General features: G+C 39.0%; 2 protein-coding genes across 2 annotated transcripts in view; one reads left to right on the top strand and one right to left on the bottom strand.

The window, feature by feature from the left end:
* The window catches only part of LOC143335251 (immunoglobulin superfamily DCC subclass member 3), a 30921-nt gene extending 20515 nt beyond the window's left edge, over positions 1 to 10406 (top strand). The window contains exons 11-14 of the mRNA XM_076754538.1: positions 1110 to 1223; positions 2217 to 2343; positions 2583 to 2676; positions 10125 to 10406. Coding sequence (XP_076610653.1) covers positions 1110 to 1223; positions 2217 to 2343; positions 2583 to 2676; positions 10125 to 10406 — 617 coding nt within the window. The remainder of the gene's footprint in view (positions 1 to 1109; positions 1224 to 2216; positions 2344 to 2582; positions 2677 to 10124) is intronic.
* A 1818-nt stretch (positions 10407 to 12224) lies between these two features.
* On the bottom strand, positions 12225 to 19701 carry gnrhr1 (gonadotropin releasing hormone receptor 1). The gene is made up of 4 exons (XM_076754446.1): positions 19396 to 19701; positions 17064 to 17586; positions 13923 to 14124; positions 12225 to 13518 (listed from the first exon to the last, which is right to left on the bottom strand). Exons 2-4 carry the CDS (start codon positions 17583 to 17585, stop codon positions 13103 to 13105), a joined length of 1140 nt encoding a protein of 379 aa, XP_076610561.1. The 5' UTR covers position 17586; positions 19396 to 19701; the 3' UTR covers positions 12225 to 13102.
* Between the last annotated feature and the right edge of the window lie 5145 nt (positions 19702 to 24846).

Raw genomic sequence — 24846 nt, 5'->3', positions numbered from 1 at the left:
AAAGTTCTGCGTTTTTTCAGTGGAGCCCTGGCTCCACTGCAAGCATGAATTAATAAAATCAAATCCAAATTCAAATCCAAATCCAAATCCTTCCCACACTGATCAGCATGAACTGTAGGTCAGTATTAAGAAAGGGCGAGAGTTGCTGATGGAATAAAAATGAAACAAATAGACTGAACCATAAGTATTTCATCATCATACTATCAAGATGTCACCAACTCCTTGTGTTGATTTTATTTCTTGACTTAAACTATAAAAATCCAGAAATTTCAAAGGGATATAGTCAAAGCTGACCATAAGAAAATAGTTCTCTTTGTTAAACTGCAGTATAATTAAAGGCGGAATACTGCAAGGTTATTGACAGATTAATGAGCCTGCACATGTACCTGAGTGAGTCTGTCTGTCAATTATCAAGCAACCTCTGCTCCTCCAAGCATTTTAACAGCTGCTGCCCATACTGTCACTGTGGAAAATTAACTGAACACACATTGATCTTGACAGCAGAAGTGCTATCAATGATAATCATGTTTGAAGCAGCAGTGTGTCGCATGTTAATTTCTTAATCATGTGAGGTGTGGCACCATGACTCAACATACACATCACAGCTTAAATACAGCAAACAAGATGCAGTTACCATTTGAAGACGAGGCTGCTTAAGACCATTTCTGTAAAATGGGTTGGTGCCTCTTGGTGATTGAGTTGTTTAAATTCAGTGCATGAAATACTGTCACCAGCAGCCTAGAATGGATATTTCTCAATAGGAGATTGTAAGAGCAGTTATTAGCGATCCAGAAAGCCCAGATACACATGATTGTAAGAAGAAGTAGAGGTGGAAGTAATGCAGGAATAAGACCAAGATATTACTTGGTATCAAACAAAGAGACAGATAATTTTTCTTGGATTGGTCTTGGATTCTTCAGGGTGAGCACTTATAATCCCAGCACCACCAATGCAATAGCCTGTGTGTAGGTTTTGTAAGGAAAGGGTGACTGAGTATGATTGTGCTTAAAGGAGACCACATATCCCAGCAGAGATATTCACAGAAGTTAAGACACTTTAAAAAATTGTTTCAAACTCCTGATTGACTCTGTATGGGCCCTCTGTTTCAGAACCGGGTGCAGTGTATGAAGTCAAACTGGTGGCTTACAATGGAAATGGGGAGAGTGACTGCTCTAAGAGACTGGTGTCTCTGGCAGACGAGGGCAAGAGTGACCCAGCCACTGGTGAGTATGATCACAGACTGTGTCGTGGCACAGTTTTCAGCAGGTCCTGATTCCACCTATAAATGCTGTGAAAGAGTGCAAAGTATCAGGAAGGTCGAATTTTAATCAGTAATCCAATATTACTCAAACATACAATATTTATTAATTCACAACCCATACACTCTTTTTAACCCTAATGAAGAGTGGTTGCAAAAATGTTGTGATCGTGCTTAAAATTAGACTTCATCATCATTATGTTAACGACCAGTCCAGCATTTTTGGGAATACATATAGCCATTTAATCAAATATCAGAAATTATTTGAATGAAGACTTTACGCAAGTGAAGAATAATGAACCTAACTGAGTTCATTCTTTGATATATACAAGATATAAGACAACAAATGTCTCATTTCCTAATTATTCAATTGGATACCAAACTCCAAAAATGATGACAGCCTATATCAGGAGAAGACATGAATGAGGAAGAAGACCACCAATTCAAGCTTCTAGTGAAAGATTTGTGGAGAGAACATAATGTGATATTTTTTAAGTTTTTGGACATTGTTGGAGATGGAGTGGTAGAAAAAGATGATCATTTTCAAATTTTTTGGCTCATCTTTAGAAATAAATTTGGGGTAGAAGTTGATTGCTCTTTTGTCACATTATATCTGGGCAAAATCCCAAGTAAACTTATAGCACAGGATGAATATCTCTTGAAAGGTCTTTTGGCTGCTATAAGAGAGGTCTCACTGAAATGGCTACAGGCAAACCTCCACACAGGGACAACCAGACTACAACCGTCAATGAAATGACTTGGAGTCATTTGGAGTTCACGTGGAGTGTCTAACCTCTGACTTAAGAATATGATATTAGCAATTAGTAGAACACTGGAAATACTAACCACATGTACATTATGTGCCAAATGCTACTTTGGTACATAATGCACACTGCGTAGCTTTTTTCCTTTTTTCCAACACGGCAATGTTCCTCATTAGTGCTGTGCTTGTTTCCAGGAGGGAACAGTCTGTGTCAATGCAGGGATGGAGAGGCCTCTCTGGGCAGCATTGTCATTGGCATCCATATTGGTACCGCCTGCATAATATTCTGTGTTCTATTTCTCATGTTTGGATATCGTCGCAGGTAAGTGCCAATACACTGTACAGTCTTAGTACTTGTAAATTATACACTGAATAATTTTGGTTCAATTATAATTCAATAAATTTTGTATGCATCATGTTTATTGATCCAGAAACCTGGACAAAGCTAGTTTACCAATGAATAGGACTGGCTTCTGAAAATCCTGCACCTTCATGAATTGCTCTTCAGCTATTTTAATTTATTGGGCAGAATTTGCACTCATAGATGGAACCTGTTTACAGTCTGTTTTGCAGTAGAGGGACTCAGGACAACTGGTCTGTACCGAGGGACAACGCAGGACACAATGGCATCCCTAAAGATGGAGCAGTGCCTGAGGTAGTCACTCATGCTGGTCACAGCTTTCTCAACTTTATTCAACCACTTCAGTCATTAGGTACAGGTTCATTACATTTTCAAATATTTGCCTCGTTATAGGGACTGAACAAACAAATGGGCAAGTGGACTTTGCATTTGCAGTAATTACATATTTCTGGGGCTCAAGGTTACATTAGAGTAAAATTGCTGCAGGTACACTGCAGTGTGTATCTATTCAGGGTATTGTAGTGGCCACACCTTGGCCATTGGCTGTTACTTTTAACAGTAGATTCCCACAGTTTTACATTTAGATTTAGCTGCATGTTTTATTTAACATATTGAAGGAGCTGATACAGTTTGATGCTGATGATACTATAAATGATGGCCAAAAACACAAAAAAAACTGAAAACAGGAACTTTGTTCTAAAGTTGGTTATGCCAAAAGTGAAAATCTCAGAAAGAAATTGTTAAAGTGCCCTTTAGGTCCAAGTTCAATAATGGCCTCAGGTAGCTGCCTTTAAAATGACCATCGACAGATGGTTGTTTGGAATGATTGTATTTCTCAAATGAAGATACGAGAAAAACCGACTTACCATAGTAAAACAAGCAAAACGTGTCTTCACAGGTCAATAGTATAATGACTCAACAGTCTAATAGTGACATAGCAGCCAACCAGAAGTAATTTGATTGTTACTTCTGTACATTGCTTGTGCATGTCCTAAAAAATTCCATACCTGAATGGTATCTGATTCTTGTCTTCCTTCTTTCTTGTCTCTTTTCTGTCCTGCTGTTGTGATTTCTCTTGTGAGCAGGTGGTCCGTCCAGCACAGTGCCAGGTTGTCATTGAGCAGCACTTGGCAGGTTTGCCTGGCACGGGCACTGGCTAACACAGGTCGATAATATCAACCCCCACAACCCTGTCCTCCCCTCCTACAGTCTTCTGCTCAGTTAGGAACCTCTCGCTTCCATCAATGAGCACCTTCTGTGCTCATTGATAGGGGCCAGTCTTAGGTTTATTCACCCCTAAATCTGCTGCTAATAACCTGAAAGTAGCTTCCACAAATCTGTGACAGAATGCTTAAGGAGTAGGAGACATACTGGTCCTTTGCTACCACCCCCCATCCTCCACCCCTACCTCAAACCAAAGCTTATTGCCTTTATTGCCTGTGCACATCCACAGGTGCATGTAGAAAAGTCTTCAAAAAGCATCGCCACGGCAGATTAGCTCCTGTCACATTCTTTTTGTGTGTACAGCACAAACACTCATGTCACTTTTCAAGTGGGAGTCTGTTCTATAACCAAAATATTCTATTTCTCAGATCTCCTTTGACAAACTGATATGTGAAGAATGTGCACTAGGCTCTTAAAACCCAAGTTAAGCCAAATATTGTCACAAACTGCAACTTTCCAATTAGTCTGTCGTGGCAGAACTTGACTTTGCCTTCAGTTCCTCTGCAATAAGAAAGGGAAGAAACATAGCGGCCTTTGCGAACGCCTTATTGAGATGAGTCTCATATAGAAAGGATTGTCTATAACCAAAAGAGCCATTTAGAAGAACAATGTAAAGAGATATTCTTTACTGAACTCTTCCTCAACCAAAAGCTGCACACCTCCAAAGAAAACTACCTCAGTCTGATAAGAATGTCTGAGCCATAGTAGGGTCAATGTTAGCTTGATGATGCTGCTCGTGCTAGCCTACCTCAACCAAAAAATACCCTGAAACCCTTTGCCCTGAGCAGCAACTTCCTCAACCAGTGCCAGTGCCAGTGCCAGTGTACCGTGCCAGCCGCCAACCAGACCAGTCCAGAGAGTGCTCACCAAGATGGCTACCATGGAGAGTATAACCCTGGCAGAGCCTGAATCCCACTGCAACAAACCTAAGCCTTACTGTACCAGAGATCAACAAGAGCCTAAAGAGCCTAAACAAAACATATCCAGTTTTGTTGGAAATCTTCAACATTTCTGATCTGACGTCAGAAGATATCAAGAAGGCCATGTAGTGTTTCCTCTGTGATTATCGCTGCACCATTAAGTGGTCATCCATGGCTTTCAAATGCCCACAAGTGTCCATCTCCAAAGACAAATTTGTGCAGAGGATGTAGCTCGTGGAAAATATGGAGTGCTTTGTGAACCTTTTAAGCCATGCATCCAGTTCTTTCTATGAAGTCTATCAAAGAAAACAACTTTAACAGAACACTCGTCTGATCTGCACAAACCTGATGGCATGCAGAGGATAAGCCAAAAAAAAGACTGAGGCCTTGCATGGCCATGGTGACTCTCCAGATGCCAAATTGGTCATCTTGGGACCTCAATGACACTGAGTTGGCGGTTAAAGAAGTTTTAAGGTGATACTTGCCTGAATGCACGGACAAGGCTCGTGTTTCACCATGTCAGCCTATCCAAAAAGTTCTCCTATGAAAACCAAGCTGAATGAAACCCAAAGATGTAAACATTTTGATGGTTTTCTTTATTTTCCTTTAAAACTGATTTTAGAGAAATTACATTTAGTTACAATTTTGGATTGTTCCTGTTTGAAAGGGGTCGCCTATGTGTAAAGTGCTTTAACCAAACCCAAGCCAAAAAAAATTCTCATAATTTCATTACCGTTTTTTAAATTTCTTTCTTTCTTTTTTTTTTTTTCTTTTTTTTGGGAAGACATTGGAGATGCACCCCTTTGACATGGAACTCTATTTTGTTGATTGAACATTTAGCTTTTAAAGAGTGACCAAATGAAGATGTCAGATATTTTGAGAGACTTTTTATGTCAATATTTTAAGGAATACTTGCTTCCTTTATGAAAGTAGTTTAATCCTTGCCAAATATTTAGCTGTTGTAAAGAAATATGTAACCAAACACATTTTTAACATTCTCACTCTTTACCTTTACACTTCCTCATAACCAAAGCACAGAAACATGCTTGTGAATGTGATAATATACATGTGTGAATGGCTAACAGTAGGTGAACCTTGAGGGCAGCAGCTTTGAATAGGGACCACAAATTTATATTTAAAAAGTTGTTTATTCAAAGCTCCCCAAAGAACACAACTAAATTTGAAGTCCAGCTGAAATTGACTTTCATGTTTTTTCTCTATTAAGAAGAAAATCAGCAGTCAAAATAGAGAAATTTCTATTTTGTGTTTTTAGGTTTCACAGTAGTTGTTTTCCATTTGGTTCTTTTCATGCAACCAATCAAATAATTTCATTTTAGGCCATATTTGTAATGTCACCATTGTCACCACAGACAGTTGTGTCTGTAGCATGTTAAACATCTTCAGAGCTTACCTGCAAATGTTTACAGCAGTTAATTTACAGATTGATGAAGAGTGCCATTACAACACGTACACCATCCTGGCCACTTAGAGGCTAAATGAGCATTATCTCCAAATGCCCTTTTTTCTCTGACATAATTATGAATAATAATAATACATTTTAAAAAACTGTTAGACTGCATAAACGGATGACTGATTGTGATTTCAGATGGACTTTAAAAAGGTTTCCCAACTCATAACATGAAAATGCTTTGAACAACAGTTTATTTATGTTTATGACTGAAGGTACTCATATATTTTTATCCTAATGTGTGTTGCCTCAAGCCTTTGGTCCTCATGGTTTACCTAATACCCTTTATGAGTGTTAAAGGTTTATTCAAAGCAGAGCAGTATAAAAGATAAGGGTTTTTCCCCTCTTCTCCTTTCTTAGACAACGGAAAGCTGTTAAACCAACACAATACCAAAAAGTGTATTTTATATGGAAGACCTAAAATGTCAATGTGTTTTTGTTGTGTGAAGTGTTTAGCAGTTAAACTAGTTTTTAGAATGGACAGCATTTGTTGTCTCTGTTTGGAACAATTCATTTCTCTGTCTCTTTTCATTTGAGTCTTTTGTTCTTCCTGCTGTGCGCAGAAAAAGTTGCCAAAACAAACATTTGCTTTTTTGAAAGTTTATTGTTGTTATAATTATTATTATTGTTATTATTAGATCTCACAACATTAATTAAGATCATTTCAGATCATTGTTTTCTTTTTTGACATGTGTAAGGATGATATGAAAATAATTGTTAGGATTCCTTTCTGATGGTCTTTGAGCAAATGATGTTGTTTTCCAGAGACAGTCAATTTATGCTGGCAAGTTTTTGAAGCCAAACTCATGTTGTGGCCTGAAGAGTCAGCGACTAGAAGAAAGATAGTTACCAAAAAAAAAAAAAAAAAAAAATGTAGGGAACTAAAAGCTGGCTGCTAGTACCAATGAGAAGTAATGCTTTAATGATTATAAGTGCTTCTTTATTCTCTGACCTTTTCACTGGTGTATTGTAGCCAACTGAAAACTTAAAGCTTTAACCTGTTGTGACTGAGGTCCTGTCCTTGGACTTTGGCCAAAATTAAGTTTTGTTTGGAGTTTGGAGGTAAAGGATTGGCTGTAGATAAGCTGCAGTCAGAAGCAGAGACCAAGCTGTCACTTGGAAGGTTTTCACAGTACATTTATTTTACACATTAATGTAGTACATTCACACAAAAACTATTTTTTGACGGTGTCAGTTCACACAAACAAAAAAACAAAAAACCTCTTTCACCAAGGTTTGTCTGCCGCCAACACAGTATAGTGGAAGTGAATGGAATTTCTTTTGCTGAAAATGAGACTGCAACTTTTGAAAAAAGAAATAATATTTTCGAATTGCAAATTAATTAATAATGAGTCATTCTGGAGAAAGGTTGTTGATATTGTTGAATTTGAAATACAATAACTATCTCAACATATTCCACTAGTTGTACATTCTATTTGTGCACTGAAAAAAAAGCTGGTGTTTGTGCACAGCTCATGGACAGGGCAAGATGGAGATGAGATGAGGAGATGAGGGAGAGACAGTAAATCTGACATGCTAATGTTGAGTGAAAAGGGAGACATGGCAGTAACAGTCTTTCTCCAGAATGACACACCCCACCTTTAATTCAGTACACATTCGCTGCTGCAGTCTTACTTGGCCTGGTATGACCGATAGTTTATGGCGGCTGATGTTGTGTTTTATTAACTAGATATTACTCTAGTACTGACTGAACTGACTGTATTACTGTACTTTGTCAGTTCACTGACTAATCTCTACTTGGGCTTCTTTTAAACTAAGTAACATTTTATCTTATAATTATCATGTATGGCTGCAGTGGCACCTCTTTTCAGTAAAGGTATAGGCTCACTTTAAAGCATTCAAAATTCTATTTGAAACTACCTGAATGGCTATATACCCTCCAGATGGGGCAAGGGGGAAATTACTTTTTTTTATTTGTTTGAACTGACCATTTAATGTTATTTATTTATTTATTTGGCCTGAGGGTCCTGTTGTAAGTCTTTAAATTGTGAAAGTAACTACAAGACAACACCAGCACTTAGAAAAGGTTACTTAACTTACTTAACTTACTTACTTAACTTAAAAGTTGGCACTCATATGACGAGTTCTAATGAACTGTATATTTACTGGCAGTTAGTATCCTGATATTAAGAGTCCATGAGCTATTTTCCTTTCAAATGCATTTCAATGCATTGTTTCTGTTGTTTCTTCTCCCTACTCTCTGGACAAGAGATTAACTCTCTTACTATGGCATATGGTCCATTGACTTGATTGGTTGAGTTAAGCCCATGATAGACAGTGATAGACAGATGGATCTTCCAGTCACCTTCCAAGTGTTTTCTTGAAAGTGCCTGCCTTGTTCCAAACAGTTTCCATGGATAACTTACCAGTGTTCTGTGGAACAAACCACCTGCAGGTTGCATATGGACCAAACTACTTATTAAACACGTATGTTAATAGACACAGAAAAAAACATCTCTTTCCAGAAAATTTAAATAAACATAGTGAATCATGTTTGTACTAGACATGATTATTAAGGTGTAATAGTTTGAATTAAGGAACATTTAAGAGAAGAGCTAAAAGCTAATGGTGACAGTGGCATTTTTCCCTACCAAACAGCTTGGTCTCTGTGTGACTGAACACTGCTCTATGTAAATGCCTTGACTGACCTTTGTTTTTTCTCCTTTCTTGATCACATTCCACATGCCTAAAACCAAATAAATGACATTTTGCTGAATAAATATTGCTGTTTTACTATTTCACTTTTGTAGATTAGCTCAGTTAGCCCTGTGATAGATTGCCAATCCATGTCTCATGGGGTTGACAGGGTGTAATGAGATCCCTCAGACTGAAAAGATCAATTACATACATACTCCCTTTAACCCAACATTGGCTTTCTGCCCACAGTGTAAGTGAAGCCTGTTAATGACATGATTGGTGTATCCTGCCATCAGTTGACATATCAAAAGCTCTGATCCTTACGCCCAAAATAAGCTGTCATGCTTGGCTATAACCCCTCCTGTTGTGTACATCCACATTCAAGTTTGGTTGGAAAACAACGTTGTAAATAGTTGAATATTTCCCAATGTCATTCAGTCGTTATGGTGCTCTTGTAAACTTTTTATATTCTAGGCTTTGTTCTTTGACCTCTGAAGGCAGAGAGGTAAGTGATATGGTTTGGCATCTCAATCATATTGAACATAAAATTGATAATAACAACAAGAAGAAGACTAAACGTTATCAGCATAGCGCCTCTCATACACAAATTGCAGCTCAAAGTGCTTTACAACAAAGAAATTACATGCGCTTCACATAAAAAAGACACAGAATGAACACAAAAACAGGGATAGAAAGCTAATGTAAAATTAGATGCTATCCCATGGTATTTGTAGCTGTCCTGAACATCTGCAATGCTGCCTTCTGGTAGTTCTACCCCCTTGGTTCTGATCATCTTCCCTCTTTCCAATACCATCCATCCACATTTATCTAGTCCGAATGACATCCCAATGTTGTTGCTGTAGCTCCTTGAGATGTGGATCAGGGAGTCGATGCCTGGATTGACTACAAGGAAGCCTATGACTCAATGCCACATACTTGGATCCTGGAATGGTTGGAATTGTACAACATCAACAGGACACTAAGAGCCTTCATGAAGAACTCAGTGGGGCTGTGGAAAATGACTCTGAAGGCCAACTCAAAGCCAATTGCACAAGTCATCATCCAAGTGCCAGCTACAAATACCTTGGGATACCACAGGCAAATGGGAACCATGAGAAGGCCACAAGGAATTCAGCCACAGCCAAATACCTGTAACGAATAAGGCAGGTCCTGAGGATTCAGCTGAATGGGAAAAGCAAGGTCCGGGCTATCAATACATACACACTGCCAGTCACACTCATATAATCAGCTGGCCAGAGGAGGAGATAAATACCACTGATATCAAGACAAAGAAGCTCAATACAATACATGGAGGGTTTTCTCCCAAGTCCAGCACCCTAAGACTGTACGCTTAGCGGACTGAGGAGGTTGAGGACTGGTGTGCGTCAGAGCCACTGAAAGAACTAAGATCCAGGAATACATCCTGAAGATGGCCCCCAAAGATGAGCTGTTAAATGAATACCTTACCTTAGGAATACTTCCAGATCCAGACTGACAAGATAGTGGTGGCTAACCAACTAGACATTGCGCTGATAGACACACAACAGAAGAAGGCAGTAGTGTTAGATGTAGCTATCCTCAGCGACAGCAACATCAAGCAGAAGGAACATGAGAAGCTCGAAAAATACCAAGGGCTGAAAGAAAAGCTAGAGAAGATGTGGGGAGTAAAGGCAACAGTGGTACCTGTGGTAATTGGAGCGCTAGAGGTAGTGACCCACAAACTGGCATCAACAGATTCCAGAAACAGCATCTGAAACAACAATCCTAGGAACAGCAAAGATACTGACCCGAGCTTGAGTGAAAAGACAAGATTTTCCTTTTAACGTCCTTCATGAGTGCTGTTTGGCCTCCTCAGCTGGGGAACAACCTGCTTGAGGAACTCCGACATGCTACATCAGTATATTCTTTTAAATGGCTTTTGTAGACTTATTTTTATTGAAAGTCTGTCTTATAATTTTTCTAAATTTTGGGTTTATTTTTATACTGCTAAGTTACACTGTACTTTATTCTTAATTGTTGCACTTAGGTCATGCATTGCTTTACATTATTATTATTATTATTATTATTATTGATAATAATAATGATGATAATAATGGTGAACATGTGGGTTGATATCCTTAATGTGTTTGATGAGGCTGTTGATACTGGGGCAAGGCATTTTTGCTGTCATCCATGTACCAATACCAGATGTAATGCCAGACAGTTGAATGAGCAACCTGCTGAAAATGTTCCATGTACAAGTTAGCTGCATTGGGGGAAACTGTTCACTCATTGCTGCACCTTTAGAAATTCCTTTTACCCATGAAATAAGTAGTGAAAAGACACGACTCTCGTGACCACTTCTACAGTGAGGACGATAGTAAAAAGCAAAAAAGGGAGTATTTTCAAGTCCTTGATCTTCTGAACAAAATTTCGAATTAATAGTGAGTCCACTAAACTGAGTAATTCAGTAATTTCAGTTTCAGTTTCAGTCAATTTAGGTACAACTTCCACTTTTGATTATGCCTTCTTTCAGAGGTTGTAGGAGATTATTTCTTTTCCCCTCTTCATCATTCTTCGAACTTACCCATGTATTGCTGTGTAAGATCAGACTTGAGCCTAAAGTAGATTCTGTCTTGATTAAAAAGTATTTGAGCTTTTGTTTCATACATCATGATATCCATTACACCCGCTACCCTCCTTTTGTCCACTGGACAACAAGGAGAGACGGATAACCAACATGTCTAAACATGAGCTAATCAAGTATGAAACCAAAGTGCTATGGAAAGGTTTAGAGAGAACTGCTATTAATCTCATAAGTCAACAGAAAAGAACATGAGAAATCCTTGCCCTCACACCTGACAGCTGTTCTCTCACAGAGACTGGTATCCTTTGATATCAGTGCTCTAGTCATCAGTGCATCTAGTCACTGCAGTCAAAGAAGAGCACCAAAACAAGGCCTACACTACAGGAACTGTAACTTAAGGTACAGCCGTTGTCTTGGGTTCTGCTTTTGTTTCCACCGTCATTCTCTTGTAAATTACCATACCTATTTATTATCTGCTTGACAAGATTTAAAGATTTCACTACAACCACACGTTTCTGTGTCTCTGCATTTAGGTCACATAAAAACATCTAAAGTGTAAGGGCGCTGCTCGTCCTGCTTCAAACAGGATGATATAATGGAAATTAAGCATATTCCATCACACCCAAATGTCATGGTTGATTCATTCAGGCAATTCATCGACATCAGAACTGATTTTGAAGGCTAATCAAGCTTCAACTACAACTGCTGAGTGTTAAAGCCATCATTTATGTAAAACACACAAACAATAATCTCTGACAAGACCTTGTCTTAAACATGGGCATTTGTCTTTGGTGCAAACTTTAAAGACAGATGACAAAAGACTGACACATGACATGACAGTGACACATAATGATAACCAGTACGCTACACTACAAAAATGACCCCAGAATCCTCCGTGACTTCCATTCATTATAGGACAGTGAACATGAATAGATTGATATCATATATGCCACACAAATGTATTAAAATTTCTAAATGTGGCAAAATATTCAGAACCCTATTGTAACGTACAAAACTGAAATTCTGTCACAACTGTCAAGGACATCATCCAGTAGAATTTTATTGAGCATATATGAGACTCTGATGAATACTTTACATCACACCTGCTCGCACTTAGAATAATAATGTAGATGCAGTCATATTCAATACATTGTTACATTTAGATTGCATATATGTTCATCATATGAATATAACAACAGGTTATTTCTTGCTGACTATTGCAATCTATAATTAGTACATAAGAATTTCAGAGGTGAAATGTTTCAGTAAGTAATGACTTCCTATTACCGTTCAAAGAAACACTATAGCCTACAATACAAACTACTGCTCTTAGTAGTTTTTCATAGTCATGCAGGAAAATGTAAATTATCCAGATAGCAGTCCTTGTCTTGGTGTTAAGACTCTTCTAGGGATAGTTCAACATTTTGGGAAAGCTTAGAAAAGGACCAAGAATAAATAGCCTTCAATAGACTACACAGTGGGCACATGTCAAAGTAAACCACAGGGTATGCAAGAAAAAAAAAATAATTAGGAGAGTAAAGAATGTAGGGAATTTTGTATTGGTATGCATCATACACGGGTGTCTCAGCACTGGTGTGTGTGTGTCTCAGATACGTGAGATGGATGACTAAAATGCCTCAGATCATTTTTGCAGATCAGTCTTTATACACTGTAGTGGCTCCCAAACTGGAGGGCAGCTACGTAATTAAAAAAAAAAAAAAAAAAAAGACTTTCTTCCACAGGTCAAAACTGTTGTTCTGAAGCATAAAAAAAAGCCAAAGTTGCTCACCATTCAATTATGTGCTCACAGATTTCAGCTGACACCTGCATTAAGGGCGTTAGGTATATTGTAACAATGTTTAATTGCAGTCAGATCACCACTGCTTAACCAGGGTTCCCACTGTGCTGGTTGGAGCTCAGATCAGACTCCATCTCCACAGCAGCTCCAGCACTTCGGCCAGACAGACGATCCACAGAGCGAGGTGAGGTGTTGTTGGTTTGGCGACTGCGGCAGCACGCCACCACATCAGCAAGGTCTGCCCGGAAAGACGGTGTGTAGAAGCCGTAGATGACCGGGTCACAGCATGTATTCAAGTTGCCAAAGACAAACAGTATGTGGTGCACATACTCAGGTGTGTGCCGGATCATGGCTGGTTGGAACCAGTACCAGATCCCCAGGAGGTAATAGGGTGTCCAACAGATAACAAAGGAGCTCACAATCACAATTGTCATCTTGAGGGTCTTCATTCGGGCTTTGGGTATCATGTCTGTTCCACTGCGTCTCAGGCAGTGTTCTCCATCTGCAGAAACACAACATGGGCAAAAACTCAAATACAGGAAGGCATATGTTCCAAAAATGTAAACAAATAGGTAAATACCACCAGCTTAATGTTGAGATGAGGATTATCTATTACAGGGCTGGGAGGGATGCATTGCTGACTACCACAGTGTTGTTTTTGATATTACATCTTTGAAACTTTAACATTTTGCACATAGTGACTTTAAAGCTAGTATGCTTCCAAATACACAAAAAATTGTAATCCCTTACTTCCATCCCTGACCAATAGGAATAGTGGAAGTATAAAAGTAGTATACAAGTAAGACTGAGGTTGTAATAAACTGGAATCATCTTTTAAATCAGTGTTGACTGGAACGGGTCAAAGATGTCCCTCAGCAGATTTCAGATTCTCGAAGGGTCACACACCTCTGCTTTTGTGCATCTGGCCATTGATCTTGGTGAGGATGCGGGTGTAGCAGAAAGTCATAACAAGCAGGGGGAAGACATACAGCGTCACAAAGTGAAACATGTTGTATGCCGTCTCCTGCCAGAGATACCGGAAACTTCCATGGGTCACACACTGAGTGAAGTCCACGCCATCAGCTTTAATGGCCCGAAAGATGAACAGCTGAGGATGAAGAATGTAAAGAGATGAGGAATGAATTTCATGCAGTCACAGAAAAACACAAGTGTAGTTTGTTTATATTAAACAAACTTTAGATTTGTTTATATTAAACAAACTACACAAAGAAGTGCACAATGCAGGAGGTTCTCTGGGGATCATGTTGTGCATTAAAGTCCCTTTAATGCAATCACTTATTATTGACTCTTCTGTCAAGTTAACATGAAGGCCACAAGTATGCAAATAAAGGTTCTATGCAGCAGTAGTATGAGCAAGAGCGTTACTGACCACACAACTCATCACTGAGGTCCCACAGGACAAGACTGTACTAGTTTCTAATTCTAATGGTTACTAATAAGCTATAAGTTTATATTGTAAATATATAGCTATGTTTCTCATCCCACATGCAGAGCCAAACCAACAATAAATGGATCCTACTAAGCACTGTGTGTGTATCAATGACAGATATATCTTTTTTCCTCTGCACTGTTGTCCAGAAACTGTTAAAAACACATCAGTGAGCCACACTGTTGCACTGGATGACATGTCCTTTCATTACCTCGTACACACACACACACTAGTTTTTTTGGGCACCACCCTATTGCCCCAAATACTCACAAGAGCAACCAAATGTGGTTTCCTTCTGTTTGTTTGATAAAAACTACAGGGACCATCTGTTTCAGGAAATTACAGAGCCTTTATTTAAAAAAATGAAACTGTATATTCAGAAGGTGTTTTTAAAGGTTCAAGTTTTCAGTAAGAACCAATGGGCTTGGAGCTGAAAGTCACTGGATAAGGAAGTTACAGTTTAATAACACACTGTTGTTAGTTCAAGTAACCAGAAGATATTCAGGCTAGAACCAGGTTACATTTAGTTGGATGTGTTCACACACACGTTAGTAGCCAGATTGTGTGTCTTGGGCTTCCTTTGCATCATGGGAGACTGATTAGGTACTGAACAGTGTTGTACTGATAAAGCATGACGATGATATTGGCTTCAAAATCACTGCCTTTTCTCTATGTAGAGTCTATATATGACTTTCCTCCAGGTCATTTATTTTCTTCAAACACTCCAAAGATGCACAGTTTATGTGAATTGAAAGTTGGATCTATCCACGGTGTTAAATACCATGCCTCTCACCAACTGCATGCTGGGATTCAGTCTTCGGTCTTCAATGGCACCCAAAACAGCAATAACTACACAGAATGGTACATAATGTAGAACTACAAAGGGTCATAGTTATCTTCCCACTTATCAGTTTGGATTGACGTACAGATTAGATGTCAAGGGATGCTGGGAATGCAAGCATTCTTTCATTCTCCCCTTTTCTACTCCTGCCAGTCTATCAGTGACAGATCAGTTTCCAGCTTCAGCAGGCTTCTCTATTGTCCTGTTTCATTTGTAGCACTCCTGCTGCCTCCAGAGGCTACAGATTGCAAGAAGTATGCACCCCAAGATTCTGAATTAGATGCATGTCATCCATTCAGAGGAAACAGATAAACAATCATTTTTATCAGTGTGCTCTAAACCATGATAAATAAAACTGAATATATAAGGAAGTTTTTCCTCGCCACTGTCACCAAACACTTGCTCATGGGGAGTTGGTCCTGATCATCTTGACATGGAAAGTGTCCTGGGACAACTTCTGTTGTGATTTGGTGCTATATAAATAAAATACAATTACAATTAGTCATTTGACAGACGCTTTTATCCAAAGCAACATACATATGAATTCACAGCATCGGGGGCAGTTTTGGGGTTCAGTATCTTGCCCAAGGATACTTCGGCACGTGGACTGCTGAAGCCAGGGATCAAACCACTGACCTGCTGATTGGTGGACGACCGCTCTACCTCCTGAGCCACAGCCGCCATAAAATTGAACTGAATCGAATAAAATACATAACTACAATTCTCTATTCAAGTTGAAATGAGAGCAATTATATTAATACTTATGAGCAAAAGTCAGTCACTGCAGTAGAAACCTCTTCATACTGGACAATGAGCTCACATGGTTCCACTACATACACGGAAAACCCTTCTTCAGAGAGATGGCTTTTACAGCAGATTTTTTTATTTATCTATTCAATCATGGCTGAACCTTAACACATTCATTTTCACTTGTGGGTTTTTTGGGGTTTTTGTTCATTGAATTGCAAGTTACATGCAAGATATACAGTATAAAGGTTTCCATTTCTCTGTTTCCCATCCAGCAGGGGCAGCACACCCATTGGTAAGTGAGGAAGACATCCTGTGTCCCCTTTGATTTTACACATCTTCCATTGATCGTTTGTATTAACAAAAGAGACATGTCTAATTTGAAAGAATTAGTTGGGTTTTTGTTACTTTGCACCTCCCTGATGTTATTTTTGCCACATTATAGGTCACTAAGAATATTTTCTATTACATGTTGAGTTTGTGTTTTTCACATTTTTCCTGTAAAGAATTATATGAGCAGCTCAGTGGCTGGAATGCCTGACTTCTGGAAGATATTCATGCAGGACTGTGATATGTGGTATGACGGTCCTGGATCAGACTCATGATAGCTCTGTGATTAGTTTATTGAAAAAATCAATCTAATTTCCGAGCCATAATGTCACGGACAATAAACGCGACGCCAGGGAATAATTTGCACTCAATGGAAGAATTACCTCGAAAATGTTCTCTGTCCACTTCTGGTGTTCACCACAAATCACCTGTCACATGGTAACATTCAACATATTGATTTGCTGGCTAATGCTGCACACCATCCGATTAACTTTTCAGTTCATTAGAGGGGTCAAGCAGAGTTGTATTTCACCAGATTGCATGACATAGTTTATGTGTAAAGCCAGACTTCCTCATCTAGAATTGAATGAACAACAGGTCCAATCTAGTGTTAAGCGTGCATACTCAGATATAAGAAATAAAGGCCTTGACCTGAAGTTCACTGTGTAACCTACTGTACCTGTGGAGATGCCAGCAGCAGACTGAGAGTCCAGGCCACCAGCAGCATGCGTCTGTTCCTGAGCCCAGCATCAAGAGAATCCAGAGGATGAAGGATGGCCCGATAGCGGTCCAGACTTACCACCACCAGTATGAATGCTGCTGAGTGCATGGCAAAGAGCTTGAGGAAACACAGCAGCTTACACATGATATTCCCAGCATACCACTGCACCGTAATGTTCCAAATAGCATCCAGTGGCATCACCACAAAAGTCATCACCAGATCAGCTGATGCCAAGCTGGCAATGAGTGGGCGCAGGTGCGCTGCCAAACGATAACCCCGCCCCCAGCACACACTGATCAGGACTGACAGATTACTGGCCATGGCAAAGACAAACAGCACCAGGGTGGCTGCTACACGGCAGCGGGCAGCCACAGTGAAGGATGGAGCCTCCCAGGGTGGAGGAGATGCTGGAGCAGATGAGTTCAGGAGGGATAAGACAGAGCCGTTCTGTAAAGGGTCTGCAGACAGGTTTCCTGTCATCCTACGAGAGAAAGAGAAAACAAATCATTTGACTTACAGCCTTACTAATCTTTTATTCCTTGGCTTTCAACCCCGCAGGAGATTCTGCTTTTGTTTGAGTGTTTTATGGTTTGCTTTTATTTATTGTTTTATTGTTTTTGATTGTTTTTAAAAACAATAAAACATTCATTTTAGTGTTTATTCCTGTTTTATTTCACTCATTTTATTGTTTTTATATTGTTTTGTGTATTTATGTACAGCACTTTGTTTCAGCTGTGGCTGTTTTTAAAGTGCTATATAAATAAAGTTGAGTTGAGTTTTAGTACAACAGCTTGTAGCTTGTTTCTTTCGAAGGTTGTGATCAAAACGGCTGCAAATGATTTAAATGATCTGATCAGCAGTTATGACATCAAAGAAATTGCAGAGTATGCAGATATGCAAATCACACTCTGCTTGCTCCTCCACTCTACCCCCTCCTCTCCACGTCCAAACAGTGACAGAAAGTTAAATCGAACACCAGTGACACTGAAAAAAACTGACAGCATAAATATATATATGTGTATAGATAGATAGATAGATAGATAGATAGATACATACATACATACATACATACATACATACATACATACATACAGGTCCACAGTAATAAAGGTGTAGGGATTTGATGTTCCGATGCTACAGTGACATTAAACGTGCCATACTTATCTATAATGGTTATCTATATATGATTTATCATACATTTAGCTTGCAGCATTTGGCTGGAAAATATACCTTCTAACAAGGTCATAGAGTAAAGTCATAGAGTAACAGCCTTATAGCACTTCTCTGAAGAGTTCTTTTTTGTATCAAAAGAAGGGGCCTTTGCAGTAATATTACTTATTTTATTATATCATTATTATTATCATTAGCATTATTATTATTCGTGGCCATTGGACAACTGATAAATCACTTGGCAATTGCAAAAGTAGCACTTTGTAACTGTACGCCAAAAGGACTGAGAAATTCCTCTAAAACACTTTATAATACCTAGTACACAGAGCTATCGAGAATCACCAAAATATTTCAATTAGCTACCTTTAATTTTACTGCAGAAGTCTTGATTTTCAGCTACATTTCAAAAATAACATGTCCTTTGGCCCTTCCCTCTGAGTTTTTATATATTCATTACACAGACTTTGTGTTGTAGCTTCCAAGCAGAGCTGTACTCCACATAATGCAGAGGCTTTCCTCTTATGTCTTCCTCTGTACCTCTTCAATGGCAGCGAAAAACTCAGCTCCCTGTATGTACGTGCTTGCGTGCGTGCGTGCGTGTGTGTGTGTGTGTGTGTGTGTGTGTGTGTGTGTGTGTGTGTGTGTGTGTGAGTGTGTGTTACAACGTAATAACCGCCTCAGAAATCTAAGTCAAATGAAAAACACATCACCATGCTTTGGATGGTGAAGTCTATGCAATTTGTAATCGACCACCGCCCCCTGCTGGCTGACCAGTGCAGTTCTTCATGCGTTGTTGCACCAAAGAACTCGGTTCAAGCATTGACTCAGTCTTCTTTCAGCCGGTTCAAACATGATCCCGACGCTCATTTTCACTAAATCAAACATCTTTCTCAGACCTCCTCTGCTCTCTGTACAATGACGGTCTGACTGGGTGCATTCTCTTCTTTCTCTCACTTTTTCCATACACCACACTGCATTATCCCAACGTTGGAGGGAGACGCGCCCTCATCCTCCCCCCCGACATGCACACACTGATGCTGACTTAAACACACAACCCCATATCTGTTGCCACACTTTATTGCTTTGAACATGAACCATCCAAGCAGCAGGTTATTCTTACCTGGAGAGGAATCAATCTACTGGTGGTCAAATAAAGAAAAAAAACTGCATAAATCTGATTCCAGATCGGAGATGTCCAACGTGCTGAAGCATCACTTTCCCTGTTCTCTGTCCTCCGGCGCTTTCCCCCGCACTCCTTTCACTATCTGATAAATCAACGACTCAAGCGGATCACTGTAATTTCTGTATCGCATCCATCTTCTCGCCCCATCAACCCGCCTGCAGGCAAACATTCTACCTTCTACAGTGAATATATTCAGCGTGAACAAGGAGCCACAGGGATCACTGCCGATTGGTTAATTACGGCGGCTGACGTGCGAGGTGTTGCAGCGCTGGCCACCTTTGTGACAGAGACATCCTGGGGAATTTCCAGTGTATGAAGGTTCTTTGTGCAGGAGAGAAGAGCTGAACCAAAGATGTACCACCATCATGTTGATATTCGCATCCCAACTGTAACATTCTTTACCTGCGTGCTTCCATTGACTCTGTACCTCAGTTATTGTCAGTTATTCTGGTATTCTGGTACTTGGACTCATTTGATTTTTGTGGAGAAGAGAATGTATGCTCCCTCAACCTAGCTCATAATAAGGTCAAAACCAAAAAAAAAAAAAAAAAAAAAAAAAATCAGCGTGTTCCTTCATTCTATAATTCGTGGATTTGAAATTCCATATGATAAAATATAAAATATAAAATATAAAATAAAGTAGCAAAACAAAAAAGCATAAAATAAAAGTGTCACAGCCCACTGTCATGCTCACTCTCTAATGGTGCTTGCCAGATTAGGTTATAGGAATTCCAAAAACGATAAACTCACCTAGAAACAGGGACATCACATCTGCTTTTCATGTGTTTATTTGATGCCTTACATGCAGACTGAATACAGACTGCTGCAGTATTTGATGAAGTGCCTTATTACAGTTATCATGAAAACTGGCTGCATCTGGGGCTCTGTGTTTCTGAATTTCTAAAGGTCGAAAAGTGACAACATTTTTTACTTTATTCAGCTGTAGAAACTGTAATAGAGTAGGAGAGGAGAGGGAACCCACTGTCACAGTACATTTACATTCAAGTGTCTTTCTTACATTCTGATGTCATTTATGAGGCACCTCAGTAAGTGATGGTCCTTTCTCTGTCACAGCCTTATGCGTTCTGCTTATCAATACTAAGGACGCATCGGAGGTGGGAGATTTGATTCATATGTACCAATACTGTTCAGTATTTCATTTGTATAGATCAAATATTGATTTTGATTAATATTGATGTAATTGGAATTCTTATTATTTGTCTTCTCTTTTACTGAATCCTAAGTATTCACTGTCTTAAAGCCAAATGAATAACCATGTCATATGATCAGGCATGTGCGTGTGTCATAATGCGCTGACCATGACACCAGTACAGTATGTTCTTATGCACTGATTAAGTGAACCTTTTGTCTTGATTGTACAACACATTAATGTGCCTATTGTGTCGACATTTTTCTGATGATAGAACGAAGTCATCCTGTGTACAAAGATAATGTATTGTATGTAATCTAACAACTTCTCCTGCTCCGGGCACTTTCTTGCCATCTCACACTCAAGACAGCAAGGAGGGAGTCCATCTGCAGGCGTCAGAATAAACACACAGAAAGACAACAAATGACTCTGTGCTTTTTAGTACAAAATTGCCAGAGCATTAGTAAAATCTAAAAGTGCAAAAACATTGGGACCACCTGGAAATGAATGCAGCTGTTAACATTTTTCTGTTTGTTGGTGTTTGTAGTTCTACATTAATATTTGATTTGAGTACTTGATTTGAAATAATTGACACTAACTATATGACAATTTGAATATTACAACATGCAAGACACATTAAAATGTGTGGGATTGCTGGTGGGTTACAGGTTCCGATACAATACTGGCATTCCTGGCGATGTGGCAGTGGTACATGCCATTTCCCTGGAGTTTCTCTTACATCAGACTGGTAAGTCATAATGATGTAGCAAGACATGTTGGTGACAGCCAGGGTACTGCACTGTCCAGCTGGACTGAACTGTCAGACACCAGAGTAGCACAGATAAAAAGCTGCTTTACAGAAAGAAAACACATTTATGTGGAAAGCTCATGCCACACCAACATATTCTGTTGCAGTTAAGAACTGCTATATTGGAGTTGCAACAAATTAAGATAACTCTTTTGTCTATATATTTGTTTCATACTTTATTTCAGATTTATTTGTGTGAGAGCTGGAGTGTGCAATATTATTTACATTAAGGGTCTACTTTTTTATTTGTCATTGTCAGTAAATAAATAATAAATCATCTATAAATAAGTTAGGATAAATGGAGATGAACTCCACAGAGATGTCGACGTCATTATCACCTCCACAGACAGACCTGCTTAAAGCTCAGATCAACTTTGTCTGGTGCGCTGAGTGTCAGTCGGTTTTTGAAACACATCTGTCACGTCAGCTTACAGGTGTCACTGTAGAACACATTGACTCTTTATTTCTAATTTTTAGACTGGCCCTAACTGGCTTATTACATATTCATCATTCTTCATCATATTATCAGTGTAACACCTTTCATACAAGTAATGCGTCTCAAAGTGCTTTACAACAAAGAAATCACATGCACCAAGTGCTTCACATAAAAAAGTATAAAATGGACATAAAAATAGGGATAGAAAATTAATTTAAAATAAGAGAGAGAATAAAAACCACTTGATAATAATATCAAAAATAACAAAAAACAAGGATGAAGATAGAATAAAGAGAATGCATAACATTGGATGGTAAATAAAACCCTCTGAATAATATGGTGGAAAAATGTTTACATCACCTTGTTGATGTGGGACTTGAAGCTTAGATCTGAATCTACAATAACACCAAGACTCGTAACCCCAAATTTAATCCAGGGAGTTCATTTCCGCTGACTTTTTTTTGTTGTTGTTGTTGAAGGCCAACTAGTAGGATTTCAGTTTGGTCCACATTTAACTTTGATAAATGTTTGCCCATCCATTGAGTTACTGCCAAAAGACAGTTAGTAATGGAGTCTATAGCTTTAGCATCATTTGGTTCAGCAGAGATGGACAACAGTTGCATAAGTATGGAAACATACATTGTGCTCTCCAATGATGTCACTAAGTGGCAGCATGTATAGTAAGAACAAAGTGAACAAAGGCAGCTCCTTTCTGCAACCGATGCAACAGATGTCCTGTAGACACATGATCTCCAAGACTGAAGTAAAATGTTCTTCCTTTGATTTATTCCTTCCTTTGTTATTTTCTTTAAGACAGGAGTTAATTTGCACTGAATCTATCTTTTCCAGTATCTTACTGATGAATGGAAGGTTGGATATTGGCCTACAGTTAGCGAGTGCATTACCATGCAGCTTTTTTAAACCCATCTGGCAAGATGCCCGTGTATTTTTAATTGTCAGGACATGACTTGAAATGTAGAACACTCGCTTTAAAAATGCTGTAGGTGCAGGGTCAACACATGAGGTGGTTAGACTCAGTGACAGTCTCGCAGAGCTCAGTTAATGTAATGTAGGAGAATTTTCTCATGGTTCCATTTTTTTACAGGGTTTGTTGAGGTCATCTGTGTTCACATCAGCAGCGATGCTGGCTCTCACTGAAGTTATTTTGTTCGTGAAGAACGATGCAAGTTCTTCACAATTTGATGCAGAGAACTGTGGATGGGTGGGGACAGTGTTGAGTAGGTAGTCAATAGTAGATAACAAAGCAATACATCTTTCCAAGATTATTACAGAGAATGCTGGAAAAGTAATCCTTTCTTGCCAGACATATTGCTTTGCTATAGACAGTCATGGCCACTTTGTATATATTACAGTGAACTGTCAGCCCAGTTTTCCTCCATTTTCTTTCAGATGTTTGGCAGATTCTCTTAATCTCATGAACACTGTTATTGTTTAACCATGGGGAGATTTTCCTATTATTACCCCATTAGAATGTTACCATGCCAACGAGGGGCTTCATTTACATGTTGGGTAAGTTCAAAGCTGTCCAGTCAGCTCACACCTCCACAGTGCTGGAGTCATTCTTTTTGTTGATCTGAATATTCAGATGTCCATTCAGGATTGATCTGCCATACTTAGTGATACTGAGTGTGACCAGCTCTGAGAATTTCTCCATCACCCATTGATGTTGGTGAAGCTGAGCCAATTGAGCAGCAATTCTATTGTGCTTGCTCCAAGAAATGTGAAGAGTTAAATAACAAGGTGCCGTATATGTTAGATAGTAAAAGTGATAAACCCTGTAATTCTTGCTGGGCTGCACCCTGCCCCCCCTTTCTTTTGTCACACATGGAGAGTTGTGTAGACCAAGTTGGTTCAGTCAAATGTCCTGAAGGCTCACTGGCAAGTCTGACTGTCTCCAAGGGCCCAGGAGATCGGTGCATTCATCAGCATCTGGACTTAAGCAATGCCATTTGGTTTGTACAATGCTCCATCTACCTTTCAAAACTCCTACCTATACACAGCTATATACACCTCAGCAAACAACTGTAGTATGGACTCATGGTATGTTATAATAGCCCATGCATTATCATAAGTTCTCATTGTATATGTGACCCATCTATAATAACGCATGTTTTATAACAATGTCTTTTTGTTGCTGGTAAGTAAAGTGTAATGCATTTTCATGCATTTAAAAGAATCTATGCAGCATCATATGTGATGATTATGTAAAATGCAGAGAATTACAAACAAAATGTGTCTTCTTGGGAATAGAACTGGTGTTTCTCATACCACTGCCTTCAGCAAAGCTGTCCTGTATTACTGAACAGATATGCATGCATTTGTTTATCTGTGCTTTATTTCAGAAACTAGATTAGGCAACACTGTTTACCTTAAACAGACAAATTTTAGCTTATTAACACCAACAATGAAACATCTTAATGATAACGTATGATACTGCATGGACTATTATAGAATACTATTGCAGTATAGTCAATTAAACCAAGCAGATAATATAAAAAAATGTCTTTACCCATAGTCAAAAAACAGGTATGAGTCAGTAAACGAGGCAGAAAGCAAAGCAAACTCAACCAGGCAAGTGGCAGGCAAAAAGACAGAAGTCCAAGGTACAGGCAGAAGAGAAGAAGTCACTGGAAAGCTTAATGTGGAGACGATATAACAGGTGGAAATGGGCTGGCACCTATGTACACTGTAAGGGTAATAATGGAAGTCAAAACAGGAGAGCAGGTGGATGGGGCAGCCAGGTGATGGGGAATGGTGGCAATGGGAGTAATTGTACATCAGGAGGGAGTAGTCAGGCTAATATTGTGACAGATAACACAAGAAATGTTGAGGCTGGTTCTGCCATATTACAGGAGAACAAATCAGGAGTAGATAACAGTCAGTTTCTTCTCTAAAATGTTTAATTCCTGCCAGTTGAACTATTTGGGTTCTTTCACACTTTGATGTGTACTTAAACATGAGTGTCACAGTATA

Source organism: Chaetodon auriga, chromosome 17, assembly GCF_051107435.1.
Source record: "Chaetodon auriga isolate fChaAug3 chromosome 17, fChaAug3.hap1, whole genome shotgun sequence".
NCBI classification, from domain to species: Eukaryota; Metazoa; Chordata; class Actinopteri; order Chaetodontiformes; family Chaetodontidae; genus Chaetodon; species Chaetodon auriga.
The sequence above is the reverse complement of the archived record's forward strand: the minus strand, read 5'-3'. Positions and strand labels throughout refer to the sequence as shown.

Coding starts and splice junctions, on each gene's coding strand:
- gnrhr1 (XM_076754446.1), bottom strand. CDS start 17,585: ATGACAGGAAACCTGTCTGCAGACCCTTTACAGAACGGCTCTGTCTTA. Junction 14,125..17,063: donor TGCTGCTGGCATCTCCACAG/GTACAGTAGGTT, acceptor CTTCATCCTCAG/CTGTTCATCTTTCGGGCCAT. Junction 13,519..13,922: donor CCAGATGCACAAAAGCAGAG/GTGTGTGACCCT, acceptor GTGTTTCTGCAG/ATGGAGAACACTGCCTGAGA.